General features: G+C 38.8%; 1 protein-coding gene across 1 annotated transcript in view; it reads left to right on the plus strand.

Annotated features, from left to right (window-relative positions):
* The window catches only part of USP37 (ubiquitin specific peptidase 37), a 35786-nt gene that overhangs the window by 1602 nt on the left and 19140 nt on the right, over nucleotides 1-15044 (plus strand). The window contains exons 3-14 of the mRNA XM_032114644.1: nucleotides 2390-2561; nucleotides 3635-3735; nucleotides 4977-5158; nucleotides 5510-5584; nucleotides 6103-6200; nucleotides 8335-8419; nucleotides 9338-9499; nucleotides 9987-10118; nucleotides 11846-11969; nucleotides 12214-12419; nucleotides 13501-13618; nucleotides 14838-14917. Of these exons, the coding sequence (XP_031970535.1) occupies nucleotides 2390-2561; nucleotides 3635-3735; nucleotides 4977-5158; nucleotides 5510-5584; nucleotides 6103-6200; nucleotides 8335-8419; nucleotides 9338-9499; nucleotides 9987-10118; nucleotides 11846-11969; nucleotides 12214-12419; nucleotides 13501-13618; nucleotides 14838-14917 (1535 nt within the window). The remainder of the gene's footprint in view (nucleotides 1-2389; nucleotides 2562-3634; nucleotides 3736-4976; nucleotides 5159-5509; nucleotides 5585-6102; nucleotides 6201-8334; nucleotides 8420-9337; nucleotides 9500-9986; nucleotides 10119-11845; nucleotides 11970-12213; nucleotides 12420-13500; nucleotides 13619-14837; nucleotides 14918-15044) is intronic.

Genomic DNA, 15044 nt, shown 5'->3' on the forward strand with positions numbered 1-15044 from the left:
TTGTTACAGTTTTAGGTTTTAAATGCAGATTCTCTTGAAATATTCAGCCAAAATTTTTCTTTTTCTATAGTTGTTTTCAGGTCAGGCGTCCTAACTTTTGTGAAAAATGCCCCAAATCAAAAGCAGAGTGCTTTTTCTGTAAGAAATACATATCTGTTTTAAAAGTATGTAAAGGACACGAGCGGTTGGAAGAAAAGAAATCCTATTTAGCAACTTTGCAACAGCCTAAACTGATCTATATGTTGTCTTCTGCTTTTTGATGCTACTTGTTTTCCACCAGTAACGTTCACCAGTCTGTTCTCTGAGCCATTTACTTCTGTGTGAAGATGCTATGAAAAAAAGTTCACTTTCTTTTTGAAAGATTAGGTTTTTGCTGCCTTAGTATGCTGAAAAGTCTCAGCAAAGAATCTGGCAGCTGGTGTTGCCTTGAAATCAAGGCTGTGAGGAAATCATTAGCTGTGGATTGTTCCCACCTGTGTTACTGTAGACTTGAAAAGAATCTCTCCCTTTTCATGTGTGATGCTGTGGCTGCAGGTTTGGTTTAATCCACCATTGGACCATGTTGCTCCTGAGGAGAGCAGTCTTGTCTTCCCCTCGTGCATTCCCTGGGTGCTTGTTCTCACACACTCCTTTCTGCCTGGGTGAGTGATGTGGTGTGACAGCAACTCGAAGGGAGGTTCCACGGGGAGGATGAGCCTACAGAACAGCTAACCATGGCCTAAAGGGGCAGGTTTTGTTCCTAGCCTCTCGTGTCTGCTGTCTCTGGCACTTGTCAGATCTCTTTGTGAGCTCAGTGGAGGGTTTTCACAGGAGTTTGGGGAAAGGACTGAATGCAGGCTCTAGTAGAGGGGTTGATAAACCACCATGCAGCTGGGACTGCAGCAAAGGAAGAGGAGAAGGCTTGTGCTGGAGTGTAGTCTGTGTGAGCCAGCCCCAGGCTGTCAGCATGCCACTTCAGGTGTGACAGATTCCTGATGATCTTGCTTTAGAAGTAGCATTCCCTGTTTTTTTTGACAAGCTGCCCTGAGAGGACTGTGAGTGATTTCCCTGCCTTTTTTTGCTTTTCTGTAATGGAAGATTTGGATGGATGCAGGATTGTATTTCTTTCTACAGTGACTGGTGTGTCATCAAATTTCTTCTGTCAGATGATATGTTTTAGTAATGTTTCAGAGCTTTCACCAAGTTGTCCTAGATGCTAGATATGTATTAAGAGAAATACTTTGTTTCCCTGCACTTACCAAAACTTTGTGACACTGACTGCGTCATAACAGGTGCATGAAGAGTATGGGTGGAGTCTTCTCCTGACAGCATTTTGAGTTGATACGGGTTGTTTTGCACTGAGATGGTGAAGTAACTGTAGTCCCTTTGCACTGGGCTTAGTGTTTTAAGAGAGGATGAAAAAACTTGGAGCCTATTATTCAATTCTTAGGCATTTGAAGCTATTTTTAGCTTATATTAAAAAAAAAAATCCTAACAGCCCACCAAAAAAAACAATCCCCAAAACACAAGGATTGAGCACGAAGTGTTTCAGGAGTGTAATGTTCCCATTAAAACAAACCCTTAGTTTCTGATTGAGGTGGTTTTCCAGCCCCTCTTACAAGCTGCTGTTGTGTCTGGGTTGGTTTTCCAAGAAGCTAGAGATCTTAATGGGAAAAAAGAAATCTCGTTGGCGCACATGGAGTCTTTTACTCTCCCAGTCTTTCTGAGCTACCCTCAACCTTCATGAATAGTAGAACCTTTACCCAGCAGCCAGTTTTTGTAGGTGACTTAGAATGAAGTAACAATTAAGTAAGGTTATAATAAAGTAGCAGCTGCATCATTAGGGAGCACAACTTCTTACTAAAATTATTATTGTGCTCACCCGTAACCCTGAAAGTTTTGACACCACTTAATTGTTACGATGTTGCATACAGACTAAGCTTGTTTCTTACTGACTTGCTCCCTCAGCAGATTTTTTTAAGCCATTTCAAATCCATCTTCTCTGGGAGCAAATTGTGAAGTGAGAAGTTTGTATTTAATATTTGGAAGTTTCCCCATCTTAAATTGTATTTCAAACTTGATGTGGAAGTTTTTACTAAATGGCACTTCTTAAAGTTGTTATTCCTTTACATTTAGAAATGTCATACTCAGTAGGAAAGCAAGTTTCAGAAAGCTTATCCAGGACTCTAGAGACTGTTGAGCAATAGTGATACTGTCCTTTCAGTTGTCAAATGCTGAGGTCACAGATTGTATTAATTCCATGAGGTTTAATGTTTCCTTGAAGTGGAGCAAGAAGTACTTTGGTGGAAGTCTCTCTTGTCCTGTCTATTTGAAATACTTCGTTTGAATTTGTAAGTATTTTGGCCTTTTAAAGTTGGATTTATGTTTATAGTCACTTTCTTGTTTTCAGCTAAGCCATAACATTAAAACTGTGACCTTACGACCAAATGGCAGAAAACTGTGCTGCCTGATGCTAACACTAAAGGATACCAGCTTCCTGACAATTGATAAGGTACCATTTAAGGATGCAAATGAAATGCGGATGTATTTGGATGCAGTCCATCAAGACAGGGTTCATACTGGTAAGTGCAATTGTTGTAAATCATGTTATAACATTATGGAGAGGTGTTGTGTTTTCTTTTCTTCCATCTTATCATGGTTTAACCACATCCAACAACAGCTAAGCCCTAAGCATCTGCTCACTCACTCTGGGTTGGGAAGACAGTGAGAAAAGTGAAAAATGAGGAAACTTGTGGGTAGAGACAAAGACAGTTTAGTAAGTAAAGCAAGAGCTGTGCACACAAGCAAAGCAAACAAGGAATTCATTCACCACTCCCCATGGGCAGGCAGGTGTTCAGCCATGTCCAGGAAAGCAGGACTCTGCCATGTGTAATGGTGACTTGAGAAGACAAACACTATCACTGTGCCACCCTTACTTCTTCCCCAGCTTTATACACTGAGTGTGATATGCTGCATGGTGTGGGATATCCCTGTGGTCAGCTGTCCTGGCTGTGTCCCCTCTCAGCTTTCTGTGCACCCCCTGCTTCCTCAGGAGTGACGTGAGCAGCAGAAAAGGCCTTGACTCTTTGTGAGCACTGCTCAGCAATAGCTATAACATCTTTGTTATCAACACTATTTCCAGCACAAATCCAAAATGTAGCCCCCGTGGCCCCTACTGTGAAGAAAATTAACTCCATTCCAGCCAAAACCATCACACATCTTCAGCACATTTTGTCCTCCTTCTGTTCCTGGCTTTCTTTGTATTTCTGTAAATGCTTCTTTCTGGCCTCAAACCCCATTTTTTTGTTTTATACCTTTCTCTTGAACAATAATCAGAGATTAACATACAGGATTTGTTTATGTTGTGTATTGGTATTTGAAAGATTGTCTGATACCCATGCAGAGTCTCTTCATTTTTCATTTTACTTATTTTATTTTGTTCTTTTTAAGGATAGGCAGTTTGCTGCCAAGTGACTAAATGACCAGTAAGAGGGATGTCCATAAACTTACGTCTGTGCACTCAGAATATTGTAGTCTGTTGGCAAGAAATCTAGCATGCCCTTTCCAAAATCAGCTCCAGATAAACATTTTGCAAATAAAAATCCCAATCAGTTAAATGACAATCAAATCAAATATTGTGTATTTTTCCTGTCAGCTGGGAAACCCTCACAAGGATCTGGCAGCTTTGGAGGTGTGCTGGGCAGCAGGACCACACAGAAGGAAGCTAACAGGCAATTCTCTTATATAGAGAACCAGGTTTGTTTAATTGTTCCAAATTTTCCTCTCTAATTTTATTCTATTCCTCTCATTCTCCTATTGTATGTTGTAATAGCACTGTAAATACTGTACGCCGAAAGTGTTTGTACTCTAGAGAGCTTGGAATAGATGTGTACAGGGTGGTTGGCAATGTTGTATCTTGTGAGGAGATATCATCTGTATGAGTAAGAAAGATCAGTGTCTGGCTATGGAAGTCAGACTATGTTCTTCACATATGAGCTTTTAGGCAAAGAAGTAGAAATAGAAGGAAAGTACGTGATTGAGACTTGCTTCTCTCATAGCTCTGAGTCTCCCTTTGTTTTATGCTGAACACCTTACATGTGTGTGACCATGTGTTAGTGTAGGTCTTAAGGAGTTTAGCAGACTTCAGCCAAATGTGTGCATCAAAAAGCAGCTGATCCAGGTTTGTATCAGAATAAAGTTACTGAATTTGTAGCATTCTGCTCACATTTTTGTGTAAATTTCACGGACTTTTCCCCAGAAGTTGTTTTCTTTCAAATTACTTTCGTTCTTCTTTTTCTCCCCAGATTTTATGGTGTATCTACTGGCTTTAATTTACTTTGTTATCTCTGTGAATATACTTGTATTGCTGCCCTGAGGGAGACTATTTCTGACATTGTCCCAAAACAAATTCTACCAATTACTTAAAGACAACCTCACAGTAAAAACTCGAGGCTGTGTATGCAGTGGTGAGATTAGACATGTTCAGTTTTCAAGTCTAAAATTGACCAACATTCCTTAGTCGACCAATTGTTACCTCTTTCCATTGCATTACATGTGAGGCTTGCTTGACCCTAAGCTGTCAGGGCACTGTTTTAATTATGCAGGTTTTAATACAGCTTTTTAATATTTTTAATTGTAATACCACCCAGGATTGATCTGGGGATAGTTAGAAATCATGCCTTGGCTTTTTTAATATCAAAGCTTGTAAAGGAGATTTAAAAAAACTTAATGTCAATGGACTTAGCATTGGAAAATGAAAAGGGAAAGTGGTTACTGCAGTTGAGTTTTGTGTTGATGACTTGTATGATTCAGTCAAAATTTTACATATGTCTAATTAGTGTTTAAACTCTGAATCTGTTACAAGTAGCATCTCTCTGCTTCTGGATGCTCTATTGTAGCAAGTAAAAAAGTGGTGGAAATGATAGATAAGACTGAAGATCGCCCTGTTTTTTCACTCTTGGGTTTTCTCCCTGACCCCCTCCACTTGGGTTTTGCAGACTCCTCCCAAAAGAGTGACAGTGGAGAGTAAGGAGGAAAATACATTTCGCAAGGTGCTGGGTACCCCAGCGAGAGGCTCTGTTAAGAATTCTGCTGGAGCTGGAACACCGAGCAACAGGGTGAACATTTCGGCATCTCCTGCATCATCAGGCCCTCACAGGACAGGCTTGTTGGAGAATCGGTAGGAGGGTTTTCTTCTTACTGTGATACTGTTAAAACTCAGCTCTTTATAGAGCTACAGGTGGAACTCAGTACACAGAGATATAAGAAGGGAACATAAATCTTCCTTTAGTTTTGCTGTTCCTTTTAAGAGGATGTTAATACATGCTTTTATAGCTTCTGACTGGTACTGGCACTAGAGCTTTAAGTACAGCTCAAGAGTTGGGCAGACCAAATGCTTCTCTGTTATAAAAGCAGAGATTGCAGAAGATAGCCACAAAATGTGTGGAAAGCATTGAGGAGTTCTGTTCAGTTGGAAAGGGTTGTTTACTAACCTTTCTGAAAGAATTACCACAAATTTTTCTGTTTTCAGTGAAAAGAGGAAAAGAACACAACCCCCTGGTTCAGAAATGAGTGAAGATTATCCCAAAGAGAATGATTCTTCAACGTAAGTAACTATTGTTTCTGATTTTAAGTTCCTTGTTCATTTGTAAAGGTACATTTTTCTGAAAAGAATGCTCTCAGCCACATGGACCAGGCCAGTCAGCTTGTGAATGCCTTGGGTGCTTGAAATGAGGTGTGTGTTCAGGGATAATAAGGGAAATACAAACTACTCCAGCAGTTGATTTGCATGAACTGGCACATGCAAATTCTGTGTCATCATTCTTTTGTCAATTATGTCAGTCAGAATTGCATGTGTACTATATGTGCTTGGACCCTTTTCAAAACAAAATTGATAAAGGGGAGTTGATGTTGGAAGAAGCAGCTCCATGTGTTTGAATTCAGATTTAATTGTAAGGGAGCTTGTTTTAAATAAATTGGTTAAATTTATATGTGAGTGAAGTTCTACTGTTGTCAAGTATTAAAGGTGATAGGAGAGAAACGCTTTAAAACAAGTTGTAAATACTGAGCAGGAATATCCTACATCTTCCATAACTGCACTGCCTTCCACTCTTCTCTCTGTAGGAATAATAAAGCCTTGAGTGATCCAGCATGGAAGTATTTGAACAGTAGCAGAGAGAAACAGTTGAACCTGAAGCAGGCTGAGGAGAATAGGACATCAGGTAAAAGAATAGATGTAAAGCCAAATGATACCTAGCCTTGACCAGTATGATTTTACCCCTTTGATACTAGATTAGCAAGTTGCTGCAGAGGTGTCTTTTCCTAATCTCCTTTCCCTATGCCACTAACTTTGTTGCTTCCTCCAGAGCTGTACATAAGATGCAAATAACTTTCCTTCATTTTCAAAGCCTGTCCTGCTCTAGTGTGGCCTTGACCTTTATCTTTGGTGCTGATGCCAGCCTATGAGCCAGCTTGTTTGAAAATTCCAACAAGCATTCCAAGCTGCCCTTTCCCTTGGGAGGGGATTTCTTTAAACTCCTTTTTGCTTACTTTCTTATTTATTTTTAAAACTTTCCTTTGCTGTTAATGCTCATGTGAACTGTAGGCTGGTTTTTGTGATTAAAATGTGTACTGCTCGCTTTTACTTCCTTATCTCTTCCCCAGAGCTTACAGGGGGAGCTCTTTGGGGCCAGGACTTTTGTCCTGTTTGTACCAAAGTTCTGTTGGATACTGTTGTGGGATAAGGCTTTATAGACAATACAGAAATACTGACTATATGTAGATAAGCTAGTAAGCAGCACTGTTCTTCAGTTTTATGGATAAATACTTAGCTTCTTTCTCCGTAAAGAGGAACGCATTCAAGATCTTGTTTCTATGGGGAATGTTGGTGGATGCATTCTCTTTTTAGTGCAGCTCTGATGGCACAGATGTGTTGCTGGAACAGCCAGTAAGGTCAATGTTTAGCTCTGAATGGAAATCTGGTTTTGTCTTCAGAGTCAAAATTAGAGTCTGTGAGTGTATCCCTGCAAGTTCTGGTAACAGTATTGCAAACTTATTTCATATATCTGCATTTCTGAAAGTCACATGGCTCAAACAACTTCAAGCTGGGAAAGAAGGAAATGGTTGTTCATTATTCAAACTAAATTACACTGTGATTCACTGTAATAGGTGGGTTTTTGACTCGAGAGCATTTTTTTAATGTGGCACCATCTGAGACACTAGAGTCTCAGGATCTGTGACACTAACCATGCCGTAATTACACCTCCCCTGATGAGGGAGAAATTTAGAGTCTTTGCCAGGAGTTCGAGAGACGAATGGACATTCAGCCTTTTCTGCTTTCAGATAGTTGTTTATTAAGTCTTATCAGAGAAATAGAGCCACTTAATGTGACCCAGACATAGCACAGAGCAGAGAATGCCCCGTTATCAAGATTTACACAGTCTTTTAAAGGTAAATTAACCAATGGTCACTAAAAGCTTACATTATTTTTACTTTTCCACCAGTGTATAAGAAATCATCTAGTCATGTAGACAGGAACTGCAGAATTCTTTATCCAATCATCCCAAACTGCTTCTACTGCAGAATATGGAGTAGTAGAAGAAGAAAGTGTGGAGAACAACAGCAGTCCTCCATTTTGAAGTTTTTTGCTTTTATCTATTTACTATATTAACAAACCCAAATCTTCTAAATTTTTCACCCTGTGACAATCTTACATAATATTCTATCACCTAGTTCACACCAGTGTAGATTCTAATTCTTCCCAGAGGGTAGGCAATTTTCTCCAAGGACGGAAGTCAAAAACAAAGTTGTCCAGGGGGGTAGAACTCTTCAAAACAGGCAGAGAAATATTCTCTGCACTCTGGGTTCCTACAATCTGTTACAATGATATCATAGCAATGAAACAATCATATTACTATATACAAGTATATAGTAATTTACTGTGGAATTGGGAGTGGGAAGAGAAGCTGTTTTCACTTCTGCATATTTACCTTGAATTTTGAGAGCACTGCAATGGAAATCAGGGGTTTTCTGTACATGTGTCTTGTCTCTCTGAGCAAGAGGTAGATATTTATTAACTTTCACGTAGTTAAGATCGTGACTTTTTAATATTTCATATTGCACTTTGATGGAGACTGAATTGAATACCTTAAACTCCATCATGCCTTTAGTTACATATCACTAATATTCACATTAGTACTTCTAAGCATATGTATTAGTAGTCTCCCAACCAGTTCTAGAAAACAATATTTGAGGATTTTTAAACCTTTTGAGTAAATATGTTCAGACAAGTTGTTTATTGTATAAATAGCTGTGTAATCTGAAACAAAGTGTTCTGCCTTTCTTTCTCTTTTAAAGGTGTTTTACCACTGCAGTCGTCATCCTTTTATGGTAGTCGGTCCTCTTCAAAAGAGTACTCCACTGGCAGTTCCACCCTGGACAGGTAGGGCTGATTCACTAGAATGAACTGTAAATGGCAGTTGTTTCACAGGAATTAAGCTCTTCAGTTTCCTGTGTGTTGATCACATGGTGCTTAGATGCATAACATGGTGGAGTTTGTTGGTTTTTTTCTTCCTTCTGGAGCACAGTCCAGTTCTTCAGTGTGTCTTCAACTGCCCTGCTTACATCTACAAACTCTAGTTACTGCTTTCAATACAAGGACTTTGTGAAATCACTCAAGTCTGTTTTAGTTGTAGTGGATGACTCTAGATGGTTCAAATTCTATATAAACTCTGGAAGTTTAGTCTGAACCCTTGCTTCGTTTTTCCCAAGTAGATAAATGCCATGCAATTCTATATTTTAATAACAGTATTTTAGCAAATACTAAATCCTGCTGAGATGGGGATTCTTCTTTGTCAGGTGCTGTGCAGTTAGACTCTTGGTCTCTGCCCTAGATAGATGAAATACAAGATCAAGAGAGAAAAGAAGCATTATCCATGTTTAAATGTTAGGAATTGAGGTCTGTAGTGATTAGGTTACAAGAGAAAGAGACTGAAAATGAAGACTCTGTCCCAGATACGAATTTTAAGCATATCTTGGGAGCAGTGATCTTGTGCTGTGTAATCATTCTTCCTCTCATCATACAGCAGAGAGAATTGTTAAATGTTTATGAGACCAAAGACTTGATTACACTGCACGCACACCAGTGGATGTAAGGAAATTTAACCAAGCTAAGTATTTAAGTGCTCTGGAAAGAAGTGTTCTCTGTCACACCTTTTTTCCACTGTGATACATTACAGTTATTTTGTATGGTTTTACCAGCCCTTGTCTTCCATAGTGCTGCAATCCCAGTGTCATGGACTATAGCTCTTTAAGGCAGGACATTATAAATCATACCCTTCTAATGCTTTTATGTTTCCAGGTCTACCATATCCAGCCAGACCTCTTCAGCCAAAAGAAGCCTAGGATTTCTTTCTCAGCCTGCCCCTCTTTCTGTTAAAAAAATGAGATCTAATCAAGATTACACAGGATGGAACAAACCCCGAGTGCCCCTTTCCTCCCATCCTCAACAACAGTTGCAAGGGTAAATTTAATTTTCTTTATCTAGCATGCATACTTTGATCATAAGAACATGCACATTCTTGTTATAATTATTTAGTTAAAAGCATAATCCTGAAATTAATGAACACTGAGGCAGAGAACATTTTTCCTAGTTTGGAGGATATGTGTTCTTGAATTCACTTCCTGGGAATTTCAGAGACATAATAATTCCAGGTAATTAATTTCGTTTAATGATGATTCATTTCTCTGTCTTTGTGTGTGTGTGTATATATATATATATATATGCATTTTTTAAAAGTTTGATCATAGAAACTCATGGGTGTTTTCCTGATAAGTGCTGCCTCCCATGAGTTTTCAGTTTAGTCTGAAGGGCTGGGGAACAGCTCCAGTATGAAACTGTGGGGAGTGGCTGGGGTGAATATCCTGTGCTTAGTAGTACTGTGCTTAACTCTGTCAGGTTTGCACACTGACCATTAGACACAACATGTTCAATTTTTTTTTTTTTTCAGATTTTCAAACTTGGGGAACACCTGCTATATGAACGCCATTCTACAGTCCTTGTTTTCAATTCAGTCTTTTGCTAATGATTTGCTCAAACAGGGTATCCCATGGAAAAAAATTCCACTCAATGCACTTATCAGGTAAAACTCACTTTCTGGGAAAGCTGTTTTCTCCTTCATTACTGAGAAACTGGTTTCAGGTAATACTGAAGCATCTTTGTAGAGGGTCATTTGCCTGTATAGATAATAAAAGAAATTTTGGAGCTTTACTTTTGAAATAAGAAATAGGCTCTTAAAACTTACAGTATGGAGTTACAGGCATTCTTTTACTGTATTTCTAGTGGCAGACTGAAATGCTTCATAAGAAAACGTAAGAAATTGCAACATAAGTTAGATACAGAAAAACTTATTTTTAAAACTTTGCCAGATAGAGTTTAAGCTGGTCACTAACTTCACCTGATATGTGGGGGCTTATGCCTTTTGTTTAGTAGCTGTGGAAAGTGTTCAAGTTTTGCGTCCTTAATCTTTCTCTAAATCCCGTCATTTGGGATTTTTGTTATACTTGTGCACCTCATTTCTTTTCTGTCACTAAATAAGATGCAGGATTATCAGAACCATTTGTGGTTTTGTTTCATCGTTTTTTATATATTTTGAGGTAATTTTCTGTTTTTCATGTGTCGTCTTGAAGTCTTTCTACACTACTTGGGATCGGAGGTTGTTCCATGTGCCTCTTGAAATGTCCTTTCTCTAATTTTTGTAGAAAGACCTCTGAAGGTTGTGCTCCATATACCTAATGGGCAGTGTGTGATCCTGTACAAGTCAGAGTTGATACACAAAGCATCTGCTTTGTCTTCTCTTGGTTTGGCTATATCATCTAACCTGGTGACTGTTTTTCTGGTTGATCAGTGATTGCTTATCAACTGTGCTGTGGTTTTCTAACATGCTTCACTGGGCAGCTGTAGAGGGCTAGGACAGCACACTCTGTTCTTGGAGTTCGGCAGGGTAGCAGAAACTTGTCAAGCTGCAGTAAACTGATCAGATTCTTGGGGTAACTGAGTATTAGTTGTTGGGTTTGGGATGCAAGGGGATTATACAGGTTTTCCCTGTCTTTGGGTTGGGGGGTTTTTGTGTCTTGGAATGTCACATCTTCCTATCACCTTCCCATCTATGTAGCATGACTGAAACTTGTGCTTGGCATATATTTGGTGTGTGTGTCCTGTGAAATTCTGTAAAGCAGTTGTAAAAGATAACTAAATCACAGTAGCTGAGAGGCACAGGTAAAGTTAATTTCAAAAGTTTTGTAGTAAAGCTAACAGAAGCACTAGCTTGAACCGAAGAACTCCTCATGGCTCTTTTTGCTACAGCTTTTTTCTGTTACAATGTTTTCACTGCTGAAAGAAGTAAGGCTTGAAAATGAGTGGAAGTTTAAAAATAAAACAAATAGAAACCATTCTGATGGTTCAAGTTGAATTCAGTGATTTTGTGTTGCTTATTTTGGTGCTGTGTGGTATCATTTCTCCTATCAATACAAATGTTTTCAAAAAGCATTAGGAGGTTTTTTTCTCATTGTAAAAGAGCAGAAATAAGTTTTTAGAGCTTTATAAGACTTTTCTCTTTACCTTAAAAGATTGTGGATTGGTTTTTATGTTCATTTGAGTGCTGTTTGATGATGGCCTCAAATGAGATCTCAAAATACTTGAAATGGAAAAGGTTCATTATATATGGGATATTTTCATACAGAACCCCTGAACCACTTATCACAGGAGAGAAGCTTTTAGGAACTCTTAAAATAAGATATCATGAGTTCTGTTTTGTTTCTCTAAAGTCCTGGAAAACCAAACAGTGTTTCATTGCCTTGACTTCTGCAGACGTTTTGCCCATCTGCTTGCTAAAAAGGATGTCTGCAGCCCTGAGGTTAAGAAAGAGCTGCTCAAGAAGGTGAAAAGTGCCATTTCAGCTACTGCAGAGAGATTTTCCGGGTACATGCAGAATGTAAGTATCATACTGTCTGGAAACAGTAATGTGCAATTTGTTCAGTGTTTGGACTGTGTTGAACACCTGTCAAGCCTCAGCTGTGTTTGACAGTGACTTTTGATTGAATGGCAGTGATTGTTAGAGCAGAGCTGCCTCAGTATTACTGAATGCAATGAACTAAACATAGTTTCCCCAGTCTGTGTTTGAAAAATACTGAATGAAATTGTTCAAAGCCACTTTGTTGCATTTACCCTGTTTCTAGGATGCGCATGAGTTCTTGAGCCAGTGTCTGGATCAGCTGAAGGAAGACATGGAAAAGTTAAACAAAACTTGGAAGAGTGAGCCAGTCCCTAATGAGGATAACTCGCCGGGACGTGCTTCTGATGACCTCTCAGCCACCAAAGTTTATACGTGTCCCGTTATCAGTAATTTAGAGTTTGAGGTTCAGCATTCTATCATTTGCAAAATGTAAGTGTGCTTGACAGCTTTTCTCACACTTACCTTAAAAGACAGGAAGTGTTCCCATCTGATGTGACTTCATCTGCAGGTTGTAACCAGAATTAAGAACTGTTTTATCCAAACCTAGGTATTTAGAAAAATACTCTCTTGTCTAGAAATGCTGTAAACCTCACACCACACTGTGTGCTGCTGCAAGCCTTCTTTAAGCAGTTTCATACCACCTAGTTTTCTTCATTACATGTCCAATGGAAAGCCTTTGTGCTTTGCTCTTTGTGCACTGATTCTATGGGAATAGAGAGAAAAGGGGGTTTCAGCCAAGTAATGTTTCCTCTTAAAAAAGGGAAGCCATGTTTTTAATTTGATGTTTCTAAGGACTTCAGGGAATGGCATTTTCTTCTGTCTCTCTACATTCTTGAAGAAAAATATGTACACCAGTATGTTTGGGCATTCGTTGTGTGTGTGGCAGTTTTCCGTATGGGAGTGCTTCATTCCACAGAGTTTTCATGAACACAGATATTTGGGAATATTAGTTTGTATGTATTTAATTAGTTCCATAGAGCAATTAAAAGTAAAGTGCATTCAGGTGGTAATTATGGAAGACAAATTACTGTAGTAGGGTCTTTTTTTTCCCCCCCTAAGAAAAAAGAAACGTAAGAAGAATTAGGGGGTTTTGTTGGTTTTGGTTTTTTAGATGGACTCTACTGTTTCGTTTCTAAGAACAGTTTGAAAGTATTTCTAGCCCTTCTGCTGGGCTGGGCTCACTTTTTTCTCCTAAGAATACTGAATGATGATGTGTTCAGCTATAGCAGTCACTTTGATTTCCTGTATACCTGATCGTTTGCCTCTCCAAAGCAGTTCCTGCATTTTCGTTCTTACCCTTACACAAATGTTTCAACTTCTAAAGCATCGAAAAGAAATTGCAAGATCCAACTTTGTCCTAAGCATCAAGCAATTCCATTTTGATGAGTAAAAATAGGATGATCAAGAAATACATGTTTACTGGAAAGTCAGTTCACCCTAAAACATGCAAACGTTCATTAATTTCAAGTTTATTTTCCATCAGACTTGCACAAGCATGTTTCTTTTTTAGGTGTGGTGAAACAGTCACTAAACGAGAACAGTTTAATGACCTCTCCATTGACCTTCCTCGAAGGAAGAAATTCCTTCCTTCCCGATCCATCCAGGATTCTCTTGACCTCTTTTTTCGGGTATGTACTTTGAGGGGGTTTTTTATGCGTTGTGGAGCATGTGTGGGTTATAGGTACCATATGGAAATCCTGATTGTACAGCTGATTATTAGGTTCTGTGACAGTGGTTGCAGAAACTAGAGATAACTAACTTTGCATTTTTTTGAGGTTTGTCTATTAACAGCATATGGAAGTTTTTATTGTAAAATGCTGTGCAGAAATTAACTAATGTAAAATAGGCAAACTTCCCAATTTTGTGGTGAAAAACTTGAGGTATAAACAAATACAAAGGAGAGAATGTCAGATTGGGATAATCACTCAGGAATTGCTACCTCTCCTGGACTAGGATGCTTCAACAGCTTGTGTACAAGCCTTAATTAGCATGGAGTAAAAAGGTCATGCAGGTACAATAATTTAAAAAAATAAATAGCTGTAATATGTGGATGCTCACTTTGTAAGTAGAGCTTCAAGGTGAGCCTTCTGAAACCTAAAAATGAGCTGTACGATGTGTGAATTGGTGTTGTATTTTGTCATATCTTGAGACAAACCTCCTTTTTTCCTCCCTGTATAGGTAGTGTTTTCAACAGAGTGATTGATGTGCTTTTTCTTCTAAAAGCTGGCGGAGGTCTTACAGTTTTAAAGAATTCCTAAAATTGTAATGTTGTAATTTGGCTTCATTTAAGGTTAAGGGCTGTAGGAATGTTTGATGGGCAAGTTACATAATTTCAGGAAAGGGATGCTTCCTCTTTTTATGTCTGTTCAGAACTCTACTTTCATGTAGCATATCCTTGATAAGTTTAGATGAGAATAGCTTTTGAGGAACAAAGCAGAGGATTTGAGCAAGAGGGAGAAAATTTCATGGCACCATCCTCCACCATAGATTATTAGGGGGGAAAAAAGCCCCAAACAAATCTTGTGTGTGGGAGAGAAAACTGTAAACCTCATAAGATTGTACCCTCCCTTTGAAAGCTAATTTGTCATAATGGTGGCTAATTCACTGGTCTCCAGGAGACTTGCAGGAAAAATTCCACCTGTATTAGTGGATATGATGTCAAATTTTAAGGTCTGCTGCCTGTCCTTTTATTAAATGCCCTCTTATTAGGTCAAGTTGAAGGTGATTATAATTTTAAATGGTTACTGCTGTTTTGAAGAGTTTGTGTGACAGATGTGATGTACTTTTGGTTGACATCTGTCTGATGTCTCTTTTGTTCCACAATCATTTCTCTGCTCCCTTAAACAGGCAGAGGAGATTGAGTATTCCTGTGAGAAGTGCAATGGAAAGTCTGCAGTTGTCACACACAAGTTCAACAGGCTTCCCAGGTAAGTGTTGACATCTGTTGCTCTCCTTCCTGGAAGCATGTATTACAAAATGCAAGTAAAAATCCCTTGAAGAGTGAAGCTGGGAAAATGAGCAGGACAGTGTGTACAGTGGTCAGCTGTGAGAGAG

This window comes from Corvus moneduloides, chromosome 7, assembly GCF_009650955.1.
Source record: "Corvus moneduloides isolate bCorMon1 chromosome 7, bCorMon1.pri, whole genome shotgun sequence".
Lineage (NCBI taxonomy): Eukaryota > Metazoa > Chordata > Aves > Passeriformes > Corvidae > Corvus > Corvus moneduloides.